Raw genomic sequence first — 18,488 nt, forward strand, 5'->3', positions numbered from 1 at the left:
GTTTTACCCGTATTTGCTAATTTTGGCATTTTATTATATTTTTCGTTATAGCATTAATATTATTTTGTGTTTATTAACTGACATTACAAATCAAACAATAGACAAAGAAAATTAAAAAAAAGTAAAAAAAAATAAACAAAGTAGAAGCAATTTATTATTTTAAATATTCAGTGTCATCAGTCTCTTTTTTCTTTTGAAACTACAAGAAATGTGACAAATAAATGGCGTTTTGGGTTTGGCGTTGTTTATTTTCTTTGTTCATGTGTTGAATTGTCTTTGTTGATGTTTGAGTCATAGAGCGACCCCCTATGGGTGGATGCTATCTGCCACTGGTATAAGTCTCTTCTTATCATCCAAACCTTCTTCAGGAACAAAGATGATAGTATGACATATGGGTGTCATCAGTCCATCTTTTTTTAATTTTGTCCATCTCATGCAGCAAAATCTTTCCTTCACTCGCGTAAAAAATCATTAAATGAAGCTTCATGCAGAACTTTACTGAGGATGAAAGAAAAAGATGTTTGCTGTCGTTGTATTTTTTGACGTTTTACATTGATGAGTTGTAAATTTTTTTAGCAACCACTGTGTGTTTTTTTGTGTTTTTTTGGTGTGATAAACAGAATGTGGTGAGGCGTTTCTATTTATAGAATTTTTTTAGCACGTAGTTTAGGCGTGATGTTATTTTTTATAACACAAAATGTGAATAACATTTATTCGGATGTAAAGTTTGGCGTTATATATAATGGCGTTTCATATTTTATGGCGTTTTTGTAGCCAGGGAACTTAAATTAAAACACAGAAAAAAGCACCCGGTGATAAAATTGGCGTTTTGTATTTATTTGGCGTTTTATTTTCAATGGCGTTTTATGTGAGGAATAGTTTTTTGCTTTTTTACCCTTAATGACGCGCGTCCACGTAATAAAATTGGTGTTATTTACTAAAATGTCACCGCGCCAATGTAGTCCATAGATTGTTTTGATCGGACGATCCATAAGCGTTCTTTCCGTTCTCACACTTTTGAGCGTTTTCTCTAAATCTTGACCCTATATATATATATATAGTGGAGAGTTCAAATGAGAAGAACTAAAAATTAAAAATAAAAAGAATAAAGGATACAAAGGTAATTTGAACAAATCATTTAATGAGTCTATGATTTATTTTTGCTATTCAAATTAATGAACTCTAATCATTTAATGAGCCTATCTTTGATGTGTGTTTCTTGAATGATGATGTTGATACCGATGGTTTTTTGGTATGTTGGTATTTTTATATCTGTTTTGATACCGATGGTTTTTTGGTATGTTGGTATTTTGATAGCTGTTTTGATTTTCTTGGATTTGCTATGTGGGGGATTTTGATATGTGGGGGATTTTGATATATGGGTTGAATGATGTTTATGTTTCTTGTGGGTTTGAATCTGGGTTTAAATCGGCTGTAAATGTTGAATCTGGGTTTTTGAATCGGCTATGAATGTTTTGAATCTGGGTTTGAATGTTGAATCTGGGTTTTTAATTTTGTTGAATCTGGGTTTGAATCTGGGTTTAAATCGGCTGTGATGATGAAAAAAAAACTGACGATGGCGCGGCAAGGATGGCAGAGGGTAGGGTTTTGAACCTGCAAGCCCACTTTGCAACCTCTGATTATCAGAAAATCTGAGCCAAAACTTCGTTTTTTTCTAGAATCTACTCGTTCTCTTGATTTTTGTTTGTTTGGGTTTTTTTTTTTTAATTTTATTTTAGGCGTCGATGATGATAACAATATATCTGAGACGCTTCACCGAGTTTGCGATTTCTGGGTGCGTTCGTTTTATTGTAAAAAAGTTTTTGTAAAAAAAAAAATTAAACCGTAAATTTTTTGACGTAAACCGTAAACTTTTTAACGTAAAACGTAAAAAGTTTAGGTAAAACGTAAAAACGTAAATTTTTTTTTACCAAAACGTAAAAAACCTGAATTTAAAAATGTTAACCTAAAAAACGTTAACGTAAAAAACCGACGCGTAAAACGTAAAAACGTAAAAAACGTTAACGTAAAAAAACCGGCGCGTAAAACGTAAAAAAAACGTTAACGTAAAAAACCGGCGCGTAAAACGTAAAAAACCGGCGCGTAAAACGTAAATAACGTTAACGTAAAAAATGGCGCGTAAAACGTAAAAAACATTAACGTAAAAAACATTAACGTAAAAAACCGACGCGTAAAACGTAAAAAACCGGGGCGTAAAACGTAAAAAACCGACGCGTAAAACGTAAAATAACATTAACGTAAACGACCGGCGCGTAAAACGAAAAAAAACGTTAACGTAAAAAAACGGGGCGTAAAACGTAAAAACGACGCGTTGAAAAAACGACGCGTTGAAAAAACGGGGCGTAAAAAAAGGCTCTTCAAAACGTTTTTTTAAAACTAATCTTAAAAAAAATATTATAAAAATCTGATTTTAAAAAAGTTTTTAAACCAAAAAATGTTTTTAATAAAAAATTATTAAGACAAAAAAAGTAATTAAAGAATGGGACAAAAAAGACATTTAAAAATAATATATATAAAAAGACAAAAAAAAGCAATTTTACCTAAATACCCTTTAACAATAAAATATTAAAAATATAATAAGACAAAAAACTTTTAATATTAATATTAACTAATTTTAATATCATCCATCCATCTAGTTGATGTAAGGGCTAAAAAGTGTTTCCCATGATTCTTACAACTAAAGGTGGTTTTCATTTTAGCTATCCCCTATATATATATATATATATATATATATATATATATATATATATATATATATATAGGGAAAGGTTCAAATGAAAACCCCTAGTTATCGCGAAAACTAACTAAAAAAGCCTAAAAAACATACCAATTTTTTTTTGCATACCAATTTTCGCTATTTTAAGTATATAAAAAAACTTTTTTTCAAAATTTTTTTTAGTGCACATGTGATAGTACACATGTGTATGTGTACTACTGCTGCACATGTGGATTATTACACATGTGCACTATTTTTTTTTTGTTTTGAAAAAAAGTTTTTTTATATAAAAAAACTAGCGATTTTTAATAAAAAATTGAAATTTTCTTTTGTGTGTTTTTTAGTCTTTTTTAGTTAGTTTTCGAGTTTTCGTGATAAAAGTGGTTTTTATTTGAACCATCACCTATGTATGTATGTATGTATGTATGCATCAAGCTAAAATCTTTTTTATTTATGATTTTTTTTTTCCTGAAGTAATAAATGTATGCATCAAGCTAAAATCTTTTTTATTTATGATTTTTTTTTTCCTGAAGTAATAAAAAAGCGAACACCAATGAGAGGCTAATGGGTGTGGACATCCTCTTTAATTTTGTCATTATCAACTCGTTAATCTTACTTATTTTAATTTAGTGTAAAAGATTCAAAAGATGCTAAAAGTGTATGAGAGAAAATTGATGGTATAATCTTAAACAATGAGATGATATCAAAACAATATATACACACACATTTATACTCTCTGAAGGCTTATGAGTACAAGAAAATATTTCATGCGAATTAAGTTATTTAAAGCAGGATTGTGCTCGATCAAATATGATGCTATAGTTGATTATGGATTTTTATCACGTGTTATATTTTATTAATGTTTGTTTTATCTTGTTTAAGAAAAAAGAAAGTTAAAAATCTGAAGGGGTATGGCCCCAAAAAAGCCGCGCAAACCTTCTTCAAGGCCGTGCGCGAGGCCATACTCCTTATTCAGCAATTCTCTTACTGGCAACCTCGCGCGAGTCCCACCACTTCCCATGAAGAGGCGCAAGGCCCAATCCAGAAGAGAACTGCAATTTCGACATTTAGCAATCTGATAAGAGCCTTCACTACCTGTAAAACCGCGCAACCTGATTTCATGCCCAGCATCAATCACATAAAGGTTGCGGCGCGAGACCAGAGTAGGAAGGTACAAAAGGTACAAGTGGCAGGAAAAAGGAGCCAATGAGCATCCTGCAGGCTCTGTTCAATCGTGCGCCACGATCGTCTGAGGTGCAAAGGACAAAAGGTACATAAGGACGCCTATGTGGCACCAATCAGAGGACAGAGACATCTGTCCCACAATCTCCACTTGTCTGCTGATGGCAGAAGGACAGCAAGGCCGACAACAGTGACACGTGGCTCCATTTAAGGCGCGCCAGCGCCGGAAAACTTCTAGAAGCCACTAACGGTCGACACCAGTGAGACAAAGAGCATATCCACTAACGGTCTACTCTCACTCTTAATACTTAATTATCCTCCCCAAAGCAGTCGCTTATTCTCACGCCGGAGCCTGGTTAAGAGGGAAACCCCCATATTCCCCTCTTAACGAGTAACGGTGTTCTGTTTTGCAGGATTAGGCATTCAAGACGAAGCTCAGATAAACATTAGAAGATTAACCATCATGGTAGAAACATAAACCCAACTGATTAGCCTCATAATTAGTTCCGTGTTTCTTCATTGGTGCCCACCCTTATTGCGCTGCGTGGACCCCTAAGACGCGACTTACTTAATCAGAGAAATCCATGAAGGGGCCTGTGGTATCCATGCAGGACCACGCATGGTCGTTGCGAAGATCATGAACGCCGAATATTATTGGCCAAGGATGCATGTCGACGCCCTGAAAGAGCTGCGCAAATGCGACTCTTGTTAGCGACATTCTCCAAAGACCCTGCGCCCCAAGAATGATCTCATCCCAGTGTCCACTGCTTGGCCTTTCCAACAGTGGGGGATTGATATGGTGGGACCTTTCCCAGATGCCCCGGGAGCCGTAAAGTTTATAATCGTGGCTGTTGATTATTTCACCAAGTGGGTGGAAGCCAAAGCCCTCGCATCAACCACTGCGATGATGGTGCGCAAGTTTATCTGGGAACACATCATCTGCAGATTTGGTCTTCCACTCAAAATCGTCACAGACAACGACACCAATTTTGCTTCAGAGGACCTTCAAAACTGGATGAAGGAAATGAAGATCGAACATACCTTCTCGTCCGTTGCTCACCCCAGGGCAACGGTCAAGTGGAAAGCGTAAACAAAAGCATCGTAGAGGGGATAAAAGCCCGGTTGGGCACAAAGCGAAGAGGCTGGGTAGATGAGCTCCCAAGTATCCTATGGGTTTATCGAACCATGCCAAAGACAAGCACCGGCGAAACTCCTTTCAGCCTAGTATACGGCTCGGAAGCAGTTATCCCGGCAGAAGTTGGTCTCCCCTCGTCGCGCTTGACAGCAATCAACACGATTGATAATGAAGCAGAGCGCCGTCTCGATCTGGACCTCTTGGAAGAAAGACGCGAGATTGCACGAATTAAGGAGGCGAAATACAACACACAACTGGAAAGGTACTACAATGCGAGAGTCCGCATTTGTACCTTCTCTCTAGGAGAATACGTTTTCCGTGACAACGAAGCTTCGAACGCCGAACGCCCTGGAAAATTAGCACCCAAATGGGAAGGCCCATACTTGGTCCATGAAGTGCTAGGAAAAAGGGCGTACAAGTTGCGAACATTGGATGGCCATATCATCCCGCGCACATGGAACGCGCAACAACTGCGCAGGTGTTATATGTAACTGCTTTAGGCCATGAGCCATTCCTCTGATGAGGGCCACGCACCTACTTGTTTTCTTATCTCGGCTAAACGCCTTATGTTAAAATGTACGATTGGCCTAAGCGCCTGTTTCCAAGTTAATGAAAGCATACGATATGTTTTCATATTACCATATTACTTCACAAGTTACAAATGCATGTTAAACTTTTGATTAGCACGAAAACACTTCAGTGAATCATCAGCTCTTGAGCTACACTTACATTTATTCGCGCTAACTTAACCAAAGTTTCAAACAACAGTGCAATAATTGTAACAAGATAGAATAAATGTAAACATAAACTTCATATTCAAGCACGCGCAACGCGCAATGGTTACATAAACCTAACATCTATTCGATCTAGGTGAAGCGCGACCGCGCAACATTGTACATTTCAAAAACTAAACAAAACAAGACACAAAGCCTTCAATTCCTACTCAGGTCGATCACCATCTCCGCCGTCATCATCACCTTCTCCATCGTCGCCTGCCAACTCCTCCTCATCAGATACTTCAACCATCTGTGGTGGATCAAGGATAGTCTTTAACCGATGACACCAGTCGTCATGCTTCAGCGCTTCAATAACCAAGTCCATCACCGGTAGAGACAAGTTATCATAACCATGTTCAGCACGAGTCAGCTCAGCCTCAGCTTGATCAGTCACCGAGCAGTGGTTAGTGTCAAATTCTTGACCAAACATCTCTGAAGCATGTTGCGCACACTCCAAGTAACCACCCCGATGACCAACTGCGCGCGAAGCATCTATCAAAGTAGCAACAACTTTATCTAGCTCCCCAGCATTCAAGACGGAGTTGGCCATCTACAACAAACGCAGTATATAAGCCAAACAAGTTTTAATAAATTGAACCAAAGTCAGAAGAAATCATACCAGAGCTATTCCTCGGGCGCGCAGCCACTCAGCTTCAGCGACCAAAGTATCCACGATGCCTTGGGCCTCAGAATAATTATTCTGCGCCACATTGAGAGCAGTGGTACTAATGGCGCGCACCTCCTCGGCTTTTTGCTTGGCTTCCTCGGCAGTGGCATCTTTTGACTTCTCGGCTTCCAGATCAATCTCAAAGGACTCGCTCCTCTCGATCTGCTCGTGCAGACAACGCTTCAATTCAGCGATTTCAACGTCCTTGGCAGATAGATCTCTATCCTTGCCAGAAATTTGTGCCTTAAGCTCGGCCTATAGAAAGCAAGACTTAGAGAATTTTTTACAAACTAAAGCATAAGCAAGAAAGGACAGTTAACATACCTCAGCCTGTTCCTTCACAGCTTGCGCATTCTCCACCTTCTTCTTCAGTTCTGCAACTTGACCTTCAAGTTCAGTGATCTTGAAGCGAGCCGCATACATGCGCTCGTTATCCTTTGCGCAAATAGCCTTCCAATCGGCACGTTCCTTTGAGAGGAGTTCTTCAGCGGTACGGAGTTTGCCTTTAAGGCCTTCACAACCCCACTCCTCAGCTTTCTTATCCGTTTCAAATTTCGCCTTCTCCTCGTCAAAGGCGGCCTTCGCCTTTTCAAAGCTTTTCACTTGCTTCAGCAACCGCTCACGATACTTCTCCCACTCTTCCCTTTCCCTAACCATAGTCCGCCACTCGCGAACAATCTGATGGTTAGCAGCGCGAGTGTTGGCTTCACCAACCACATACGCATGATAGAGCGCGCTGTGAGTTCGCTCCCTTTGACGGTTCACCTCACCAGGAGGAATGGAGTTAAGAAGCCAATCACGGCAGGGAGCAAACTCCAAGAAAGTATCCTTCTGTTTCAGGCCCCATGGCGGTTGATGTAGCGCTTCCCCTCGACTTTCCTCAGTATAGGACTTGTAGTAAACATCTCCTAAAGTGTCCATTGGACCGATAGGAGAGTGAAGCATCCCACCCTGTTTTCCCGAACCAGCTTGGCCAGCAGCAAAGCCAGCGCTACCACCAGCAGCAGAAATAGTCTGTTCCTTAGTCGCCGGACCGGTTTGAACAGGAAACTCGGTCGGCGAGAGCTCAACAGGTTTCTCCACCTCCAAGTTTTTCCCCTTCTCAGCGATGGGCTGGTCAAGCCCAATAACAGGAGTTGGCCCCGAACCTTGCGTCATATCAGTAGAAATGGGGGCAGTAATCTCGGGCTCCTTAGGCCCAGTAGGAGGCTTGTCAGCAACTCTCTCTCTTTCAACCTCTTTTTCCTGAACAGGTTTCTCAGGACCCTTCTATTTCTCCTTATCAGCAGATTTTGAAGCAGTGAACGGTTTAATAGTGACCTTAGTAGCCTTGGGCCTTTTCTGCGCCGGCTCCAAGGGCTCTGTGATCGTGATGCCCTTATCAGTTTTCTTCTTTTCAGCCTCTGCAAAGATAGAATATTAGAAAGGAGAATACAAGTACAAGGAAACAAAATACTAACCAGGAGAGAATTTGTAAAGTGAGCGCAAGTTGCTTTTCTTTCCAATCAAAGGAGCACAGCCCGGTTTCGATAACAGAGTGGCCCCAAGCGCAGCCTCCCAGCTCCTTTTCCTTATCAGCTTCACTGCAGGCTCTTCCTGCACTTCTTCTTCATCACCCCCTTCCTGCGCAGTAGAGGACGGGGTGGTCCCAGCATCCGGGTTGCGAGAACCCGCGCTCCCTGAGCTCTTGGAGCCTCCCACTCCAATTTTCTTCTCGCCTATACGCGATAAACCTTCAAATGAATCACTGATAATAACGTAATCTTCCAGGTTACTTTGACGAAGGCAGAGAGTACCTTTGTCGGCAGCAACATCGGTTGCGCGACTACCACCGGCTCCCTTGCTGGTCACCTCTGGATCCAAGGTGATAACCTTCTTCGTTTTCATAGGCTTTTTCTTCTTGTCTTCAGGGTCTATCCCCAAGTCGCGCAACACACTTGCAAAGATTTGAGACCACGGGCTTAGCTCTCCATTCGATGATCCCACAGACTCCTCGCTGGAAAGATAGACAATCTCTTCCCCAGCAGAAGTCACGGAGCGCAAGGGTCGAGGGTTAGGTATATGCGCACCTTCAGTTGCAGTAGGCAGTTCGGCGAACGCATCATCAGCTGGGTACATTAAATTTCCCTTTATTTGCTCATACCAGTACTCCTCCCCATCCTGGAGCGGGCGCACGCCCATAGACCCACTAAAGGTAGAGAAAGCGGCTTGATACAAGTGCGCCTCTACACGTCAAATCGTATAAATAAACAAAGTTATAAAGCAAGAAATCAAAGAAATCAAGGAAATTATTAACCTCGATCGTCAATCATCAAGATGGGAACTTCCTCGCTGTCGGGCAACCATCGGTCACTCATGCGTGCAGCAACGAGGACATTCTCCCCAAATACTCGGTTAGGGGTTGGAGTAAGCTGTTGATACCGCCTTTCATGCTTGGGAATGGGAAGATCTTCTTTCAGTATTGGTTCAGACCAGTCCTGGAAGGGCATAGCGATCGGGAGCACCTCCTCACGAATGAAGAAAAATTTGGGTTTCCAGTCATGGAAACTTTTAGGAGGGTTTAGCAATATCTTCCTCGCAGCGCCACGACTAGCAAAAGAGAAGAAGCCCATATTCCTGATGAGCTGATAAAATGCACGAAACTTCTCCACAGTAGGTTCAATACCATGGGCTCGACACAGGAAGTCGAAGTGTTGAACCCTAACCATCCCAGGAGGGCTCATCTGAGAAATGTGAAACCCATAAAAATGCAGAATATGAGCCATAAAGTATGTCGCCGGCAGCCGGAAATTCCCCTGGAGGAAGAAATCTTCAAATAAAGTAATATAGCCCGGCGGCGCATCGGCGGCCGTTTGATTCTGCCCAGGGTATCTAGCATCCCATTCCGGTGGAAACCGGAAGCTCCGTACGATCTGCTCAAACAATCCTAAATCCCACCGGAGAACCGGGACAGGTCCCTCCTCTCCGGGATTATCTTCAATATGTTCTTCAGCCATCGGCGTTCTTGGATAAACTTTGAATATTCAAGACCAAACTTGAAGATATGAAGGAGAACTTGAAGAACTGCGATAAAAGTTTGAAGATTTGATGAAGATGATTATAGAGAAAAGGGTAGAAAGAATATAAGACGAGTAAGCCCTTCTTACCTCGTCGAATATATATACCCATCGCATTTAATGCGATGGGTAAACGTGCCGCATCTGCCGTTCACGTGGCCAACGAGAGGACGCCACGTAATGCGTAAAACCCGGGGTGACGGTTACCACGCGCGCGTGGGCCTCACTCTCCTGACGGAAAGTGGAACCGTCAGAGCTAGCATGATGACATCCGTGCCAGGAGTCAACTCAAACGTCACAGTTAGAGACAATCTCACCAAACCGTCAGAATTCAAATTTCGAGGAATTTCCCGCCCAAATTCCTAAACGCTTAACAAAGAAGTTACCAAGGGGCGCACAATATACCTGGTACCCAGGATATCCGCGCGCTATCATCTCTAAAAGACAAAACATCAGTTAACAACACCTATACGCGCGCGCCTACAAACAAAAAATGAGCAGCCTTTGCAATTTTCTTTTTCTAAGTCCAGAGCTCCAACCACTTGCCTTGCGCATGGTGCAACACTGGACTGGGGGGACTTGAAGGGGCATGGCCCCAAAAAAGCCGCGCAAACCTTCTTCAAGGCCGCGCGCGAGGCCATACTCCTTATTCAGCAATTCTCTTACTGGCAACCTCGCGCGAGTCCCACCACTTCCCATGAAGAGGCGCGAGGCCCAATCCAGAAGAGAACTGCAATTTCGACACTTAGCAATCTGATAAGAACCTTCACTACCTGTAAAACCGCGCAACCTGATTTCATGCCCAACATCAATCACATAAAGGTTGCGGCGCGAGACCAGAGTAGGAAGGTACAAAAGGTACAAGTGGTAGGAAAAAGGAGCCAATGAGCATCCTGCAGGCTTTGTTCAATCGTGCGCCACGATCGTCTGAGGTGCAAAGGACAAAAAGTACATAAGGACGCCTATGTGGCACCAATCAGAGGACAGAGACATCTGTCCCACGATCTCCACTTGTCTGCTGATGGCAGAAGGACAGCAAGGCCGACAACAGTGATACGTGGCTCCATTCAAGGCGCGCCAGCGCCGGAAAACTTCTAGAAGCCACTAACGGTCGATACCAGTGAGACAAAGAGCATATCCACTATGTTGTCGCCTTTCGGCCCAATGCCCATCAACCCATATCCTCTTACACCTCTCCGGCTATAAATAGAGAACTCAATTCACAGGTCAAACATTCCATTCCCTCTACTCTCACTCTTAATACTTAATTATCCTCCCCAAAGCAGTCGCTTATTCTCACGCCGGAGCCCGGTTAAGAGGGAAACCCCCATATTCCCCTCTTAACGAGTAACGATGTTCTGTTTTGCAGGATTAGGCATTCAAGACGAAGCTCAGAGAAGCATTCGAATATTAACCATCATGGTAGAAACATAAACCCAACTGATTAGCCTCATAATTAGTTCCGTGTTTCTTCAAAATCGGAATTTTCATTCATTTAAATCGTCTTGATGGATGATTTTTAAGAGCTTTGTTTACAAACAGTTAACTTTAGAGTAAATTTCACTTTTTGTCTTTTATGTATTATCTGAATTTTAAAACATGTCTTTTAAAAGTTTTAATTTCATTTTATGTCTAAAAACACATGTTTTATATCACTTTAAGTCCTTTACACCAAACTGAGTTAAATTACTCAGTTAGGTTTATTTAAGACAAATGTATTATTGGTATTTCTATAAGAGGAAGAAATGCAGAACTTGAACCATAATTTTTTTTTGTCTAAAACAATCAGGAGAAGACAAAACAATCAACAATGAAACTCTGAAACCCTAACATCAGGAGTTCAAGAAGACCTTTTTGAGTTTACCAAATCCCTCTCCCGCCAAATCTAGGGCGTCGCCCAGTGGGGGAACTAGCCCATTAAATAAGGGGTATCCCAATTTTTTTTTACCGTGCAATTATACAATATAAAAAAACGACGATAAATAAATCATGTAAAACAAATACCTAACTATTTGGGCCACAATTTCAATCATATTATTAATAATTTGGGCAATTGGGCCACTGTTTCAATCGGGCTCCCTTATTCTACAAGTTTGGATTTGTTAGGGGTATCCTTGTATTATTTTAGGGGTATCTTTGGTATAAAACCGGAAAAAAAATTAAAAAAAATACACTATTAATACGCACTTGAGTTGTAGCCCGTGCTATGGCTGCTAAAGCATTGGGTCCTCCCTTGGCGTCGCCTACGGTAGCGAGGTGGCGGGTTCGAGTCTTGCTCGTTCCCAATGCCTCAAGGTGTCAGCCCAATGGCCACCAGCCCGCATTCTAACCCGGAGGTGGCGGGTTCGAGTCTTGCTCGTTCCCAATGCCCCTACGGTAGCGGATTTACCCCCAGACTCAGGCTTGCTGGGTGGCGGTCTGCGAGGTGGGATCACCTCGGCGGTTGGGAGGACCGTGGAATATCCCCCCCCTTGGCGTCGCCTCCTTCCTTGCCCCTCCACAGCCACTGAATCGGATCGGAATCACGGAAATTCCGGCATCGGAGATGCTGATGATGATGTATCAGATCCGATATTTTCAATTGACGGTTCAGATTTGTTGAGATTTGAGGATGGAGATGGAGATCGAGATGTGAAGGATTTGGAATGTGTTGTTGTGACGGGTGAAGTGTTGGTAAATTTTGATTAATGCATATAAACATAAACTTGAATACGACATTAATATCTAGAATAGTCTTGAAATGAATAGATGAAATTAATGGGACCTTGGAGAACAACTTGTCTTGCAACTGTTGGATATTTATGTCCGGTTCGATAAGTCAACGCTGCCGACCGGGTCTTGACCCGTAAGAGTTACACCGTGGTCAACGAACTAAAATCCACTTAACTGATTTAACTGGTAACTACGAACGATACGCGTGTATTGAACTGAGAGACGGGTTCGTAAATCGGGTGGGACAAGAATTCTCTTGTATCGCCATTTGGCAAGCACCTAGATTTCAGCCAATGGAATTACATGCAAGGAATCTTTTCACCACTTGTCATCCACCTAACTTGTGGCCAATCAAAACACATGCAATTTTGCATGTCTTACACTTGGCAAGCATACAAGTTGTCCATGGCCTATAAATATGGGTCTTGTTTTGAGAAGAGTAACACACACAAGGTTGCAAAACTCTCTCAACTCACACACCCACAACCGGTCCCCACCGCCTCGGTAGTCCGCCGCCGCCTCGCCGGTCCACCTCGCCGCCGTCACTCTCCGCCGGTCGCCGCCGCCCGCCGCCGGCCACCACCGCCGAGACCCGGCTCACATTCGCGTATCTCTCGTTCGTGTAACTAGCATTCGTTCGTTGAACCTCGGTGTCTCAACCGGTTATTTACTAACCGAAGGTATATCTAAACCCCCTATGGTTGATGTTCTATTTCGTGTTTGCATGTTGGTGACCTTGTTCCATCACGGGTAATCCTTGGTATAAAAGTGTTTATATTAGTTTTGTTACATACGCTTCCGTTGCCAAAAATGTGTATACTTTTTTTTCTAGTTAAAGTTTATTTTGAATAACCTATTCTACATGCACTCTTTTGTCAAAATGTTTTGACTAAATCCTTGTGACAAAATAAACACATATTTAATATGAACCGGGTTCATAAAATAAAACTAAAATATATACCACGAAAATCCATCAGTGGTATCAGAGCCGATGCTCACCACATGCAAATCGAAACCGGTCTTTTTTTTACCGGAATAATAAATCACAAACTTTAAAAGTCTAAAGTTTTTGATTTATTTTTTATCTTTGGGCTATATATAATTTTTGGTCATATTTTAGTTTTTTTTTGTTGACCAAAATTGCCCAAATTTTTTTTTGGTTGTGTTGAATATGTAAATCGGGCCCGACCTTGTGGTTGTGTTTATATTTGGTTTTGTTCATGGTTTTGGCCCGTTTTGCGGCTCAAAGTTGTAATAGATTAGTTTATGGTTTTGGCCCGCTTTGTGGTTCAAAGTTGTAATAGATAAGGCTCTTTGTCTTTGTTATATTTACTTGTTAAATATTGTTGAACCGAAGACCCGAAGCAAGACCGAATGCCAAGAGGAGTCTTGGAGTTAGTGGGAGTCGCTCAAGACAACAAGATGCACTCAAGTCCATCCTTGTGGTTGTTTTGTGTTTTGTGACCGTGACCCCTTTGATCTTGCTAATTGGCTCTAGCAAGATCATAATCATGCCCATATGATTTACATATTCATTTTTGCTATTATGGTTGCCTTTTGATAAATGTTATCACACTTCAACTTAATACCAAAATGTATTCTTAAAAGTTTTTTAAAAGAAATCGGAAAAAGCAAGTTCTATCAACTTGGATATTTTTTTATAACCACTAGAGTTTTATAACATGTTTTTTTTTCACATCTTTAAAACTCATAAACTTAATAGTTTTCACTATTAACTTTAATTGGTTATCCCAAGTCGCGACAAACTTAGTTTTATAGGTTATCTAAAACTAATTGTCCCGAGAGGTGAAAGGGTCTTTTTGGTTATGTCGCAAATATAATATTTAGATTAAAACCGACTATAACGACCCTATTTGGTAAAAATTAAAATCAATAGTCTATGCCATCCTACTACTAGTAACACTTGGGGCATAATGCGAACCATCAGTGTTGGAGCCACAGCACGACACTTGGTGTCTAGTTTATCCTTCCAAGGTGCAAGGGTTCCGTCGACACATCCGGCCCTTCCACATGTGACCGTTTTAGGACGACTATTACTTTTCTTCTCGTGTTGCGTGCCCCAGCCGTCTCGAGAACAAAAGTGGCATAGATGAGGCCAAACGTATCAATGCAAGGACAAAAGATTGTCCTCGCAGCCTCATAAACCCCGGGAGTTGTGCTTTTCTCACAATTGACAATCGTTGTCAGTCCGCTTGAACCTCTTGCTAATGTTGCATGCCCCAGCTGCCTTTAGAAAGAGCTTCTAACCGGATTCTCGCTCCTTATCGTCTCACCTCACTAAATAAGGAAATACATTGAAAATACTAATTAAATAATTTTTGCTTAACAGATGTCATCTGAAAACAACTCCTCTTTTGCTCTCAAGTCCATACTTGAGAAAGACAAGCTGAACAACACCAATTTTCTTGAGTGGCACCGCAACTTGAGAATCGTTCTCAAGATGGCAAAAAGGCTTTATGTTTTGGAAACCCCGATCCCAACCGCACCCGAAAACAACACTGTGGTTGCGAAGAAGGCTTTCGACAAACATAAAGAAGATGCCATGGAAGTTGCTTGCCTCATGCAAGCCACCATGTCTCCAGATCTTCAGAAGAATATGGAAGACATGAATGCCTTCGACATGATTGAACAACTCAAGGGCATGTTTCAGAAACAAGCCCGTCAGGAACGCTATGACACCATGAAACAGCTCATAAGCTGTAAAATGCAAGAGGGTTCCTCAGTTAGTGCTCATGTCCTCAAGATGAAAGGCTACATCGACCAACTGAACAAACTTGGTTATCCTCTCCAAGATGAGATGGCTGTTGACTTCATTCTCAACTCTCTTTCCAGTCACTATGATCAATTTGTTATGAACTTTAACATGAATGACTGGGTAAAGACAGTGCCAGAGCTACACGGGATGCTCAAAACGGCAGAGATGAACATTTCCAACAAAGTAAGCCAAGTGTTAATGGTTCGATCTGGTGGTGTTAAAAAGCCCAAAACAAAGAAGAAAAGTTATAACAGCAAAAACAAAGGAAAGGCTCCTGTTGCTGCCAAACCTGCCACCAACAAGAGCAAGCAAGCTGTGAAAGCCCCTCTTCCAGAAGAGCGGCAATGCTATGAGTGTAACAAGATGGGGCACTGGAAACGTAACTGCCCCGAGTATCTTGCCAAGCTCAAAGTGAAGAAGGCTAATGGAGAAGGCACTTCTTCAGGTATTCTAATATATGTTATCGAACTTTTCACTGTTTCAAGCAACACATGGGTATTTGATACCGGGTGTGGTTATCACATCATTAATGTCTTGCAGGAGCCTGAGAAGTGGAAGAAACTGAAGCCGGGAGACATGGAGCTCATTGTTGGCGATGGGAAAAGAGTCCCAGTTCTGGCAACTGGCACATTTAATCTTACATGTCCTTCTGGTCTTATCGTTGTTTTGAACAATTGTCTTTATGTACCTGGTTTAACCAGAAACATCATTTCAGTTTCGTTGCTTTATGAACAAGGATTTAGATATGTTTTTAATGGTATTGCTATTTCTGCTTATCTAAATGGTATTTACTATTTTGAGGCTAAACCTCGAAACGGTATCTATGAAATTAATGTTCAGCCTAGCAGTAACATATATCACCTTTCTAAATGTCAGAAAAATGGTACTAGTGATTCATTCCTATGGCATTGTAGACTTGGCCATATAAGCAAGGCACGCGTAAAATGGCTCCAATCTGAGGGGATTCTTGAATCCACTGGAACGGACTCATTTGATGATTGCGAGTCTTGCTTAGCTGGCAAACTCACCAAGGATCCCTTCACCCATGTTGGTGAACGAGCTAGCGATCTACTAGGACTCATACACTCAGATGTATGTGGTCCTTTTAGAACCATGACTAGGAATCACGAGAGATACTTCGTTACGTTCATCGATGACTATAGTCGATATGCTTATGTCTATCTCATGAAGCATAAGCATGAAACTTTTGAAAAGTTCAAAGAGTTTCAAAACGAAGTTGAAAACCAACTTAATAGAAAGATTAAAATGCTTCGCTCAGATCGAGGCGGTGAATACCTCAGCTTGGAATTTCTCGATCATCTAAAGGAACGTGGAATAGTTTCACAACCCACTCCACCAGGCACACCCCAACTTAATGGCGTGTGTGAAAGGAGAAATCGAACCTTACTAAATATGATTCGATCGATGATGTGTAGAACAAATCTACCTCACTCCTTTTGGGGTTTTGCTCTTATGACTGCTGCTCGACTCGTAAATCTAGCGCCGACCAAAAAGGTAAACAAAACTCCATATGAGATATGGCATGGGCATAAGCCGAATTTGAGTTACCTAAGAGTATGGGGGTGTGATGCTTACATCACAAGTGAGTCTGATGACAAGCTCGACCCTCGAGGCGAAAAGGTTGTTTTCGTCGGATACTATAACCAATGCGGTTATTACTTCTACCATCCTGATGCAAATACGATTTCCATCAAAAGGAAGGCTAAAAGGTTCCTTGAAGATGAACTTCTTAGTCGAGGAACTGGAAGTAACTTAGTAGATCTTGAAGAAGTCCAAGGACTACAAGCAACCGTTGACGAGGTCGGAACGTCTAAACCACAACAAATTGTTGATACCGAATCAGACCCGAACACAAGCCTTCGCAGGAGCATCAGGACTCGTAAAGAACCCGATAGATACCTTTGGCATGTTGAGGGTTCTGAAGTCCTGACAGTAGCCGAGTCTGATGACGAGCCTACTAGTTACAAATCTGCTATTTCTAATCCAGATTCTGCGAAATGGCTAGAGGCCATGAAAGCCGAGATGCAATCCATGCGTGACAATCAAGTCTGGGACTTGGTTGAGCTACCCCCCGAATCTCGGGCAGTAGGGAGCAAATGGGTTTTCAAGAGAAAAACTGACATGCATGGAAATATACAAACCTATAAAGCACGGCTAGTAGCGAAAGGTTTCACTCAAACTCAAGGTATTGACTATGATGAAACCTTCTCACCCGTTGCTATGATCAAATCGATCAGGATATTACTTGCCATAGCTGCGTACTATGATTACGAAATTTGGCAAATGGATGTTAAGACCGCCTTTCTTAATGGACATCTTTCCGAAGATGTTTATATGGTTCAACCTGACGGTTTTATCGATCCAAAATATCCTAATAGGGTATGCAAGCTAAACAAATCCATTTATGGACTCAAGCAAGCATCTCGGAGCTGGAATCTTCGTTTTGACCAGAAAGTCAAAGAGTTTGGCTTTGTCAAGAACGAAGATGAACCTTGTGTTTACAGAAAGGCTAGTGGGAGTGCTATATCATTTCTTATCTTGTATGTGGATGATATATTGATCATTGGAAACAACATCCCCATGCTTAAGGAAATTAAACGTTGGTTGGGATCTTGCTTTGCAATGAAGGATCTTGGAGAAGCTGCTTACATTCTAGGAATCAAGATCTATAGGAATAGATCTAAGCGACTTCTTGGGCTAACTCAGAGCACATACATAGATCAAGTAATGAGACGCTTCAAGATGGAAAACTCCAAGAAAGGAGGTGTTCCAATGACTAAAGGAACCGTCTTGGACAAATCGCAAGCTCCCTCTGAGGACCGAGAGATAAAGCAAATGGAAGGAGTTCCATATGCTTCAGCAATTGGTTCTATCATGTATGCTATGGTATGTACTCGACCAGACGTCTCGTATGCTTTGAGCATGACCAGCCGTTACCAGCAGAACCCTGGGGTTGCCCACTGGACTGCAGTTAAGAACATCCTTAAGTACTTGAGAAGGACAAAAGATATGTTCTTGATATTTGGAGGAGTCAATGAGGAGCTCACTGTAAAATGTTACACTGATGCTAGTTTTCAAACTGATCGAGATACCTCTCGCTCACAAACGGGTTTCGTGTTCACTCTCAACGGAGGAGCTGTCTCATGGAAAAGCTCCAAGCAGAGTGTTGTAGCTGATTCTACCACGGAATCTGAGTACATTGTCGCATCAGATGCCGCAAAGGAAGCTGCTTGGATGAAGAAGTTCATAACCGATCTCGATGTGGTTCCAAGTATCATGAAACCCATCCAGATATTTTGTGATAACACAGGTGCTATTGCTCAAGCCAAGGAGCCTAGATCACATCACAAAGCCAAGCACATTTTGAGAAAATTTCACTACATACGTGAGATTGTGGAACGTGGAGACATCGTTATAAGCAAAATT

At 41.7% G+C, this 18,488-nt stretch overlaps 1 protein-coding gene across 1 annotated transcript; it reads right to left on the reverse strand.

The window, feature by feature from the left end:
* Window positions 1–5,809: 5,809 nt before the first annotated feature.
* On the reverse strand, window positions 5,810–12,819 carry LOC118491375. Its single transcript, XM_035989122.1, has 3 exons — window positions 6,822–12,819; window positions 6,450–6,752; window positions 5,810–6,380 (listed from the first exon to the last, which is right to left on the reverse strand). The coding sequence occupies exons 1-3, from the start codon at window positions 7,653–7,655 to the stop codon at window positions 5,994–5,996; spliced, it is 1,524 nt and encodes a 507-aa protein (XP_035845015.1). The 5' UTR covers window positions 7,656–12,819; the 3' UTR covers window positions 5,810–5,993.
* Between the last annotated feature and the right edge of the window lie 5,669 nt (window positions 12,820–18,488).

The sequence above is a fragment of the Helianthus annuus genome, chromosome 4 (genome assembly GCF_002127325.2).
Source record: "Helianthus annuus cultivar XRQ/B chromosome 4, HanXRQr2.0-SUNRISE, whole genome shotgun sequence".
Lineage (NCBI taxonomy): Eukaryota > Viridiplantae > Streptophyta > Magnoliopsida > Asterales > Asteraceae > Helianthus > Helianthus annuus.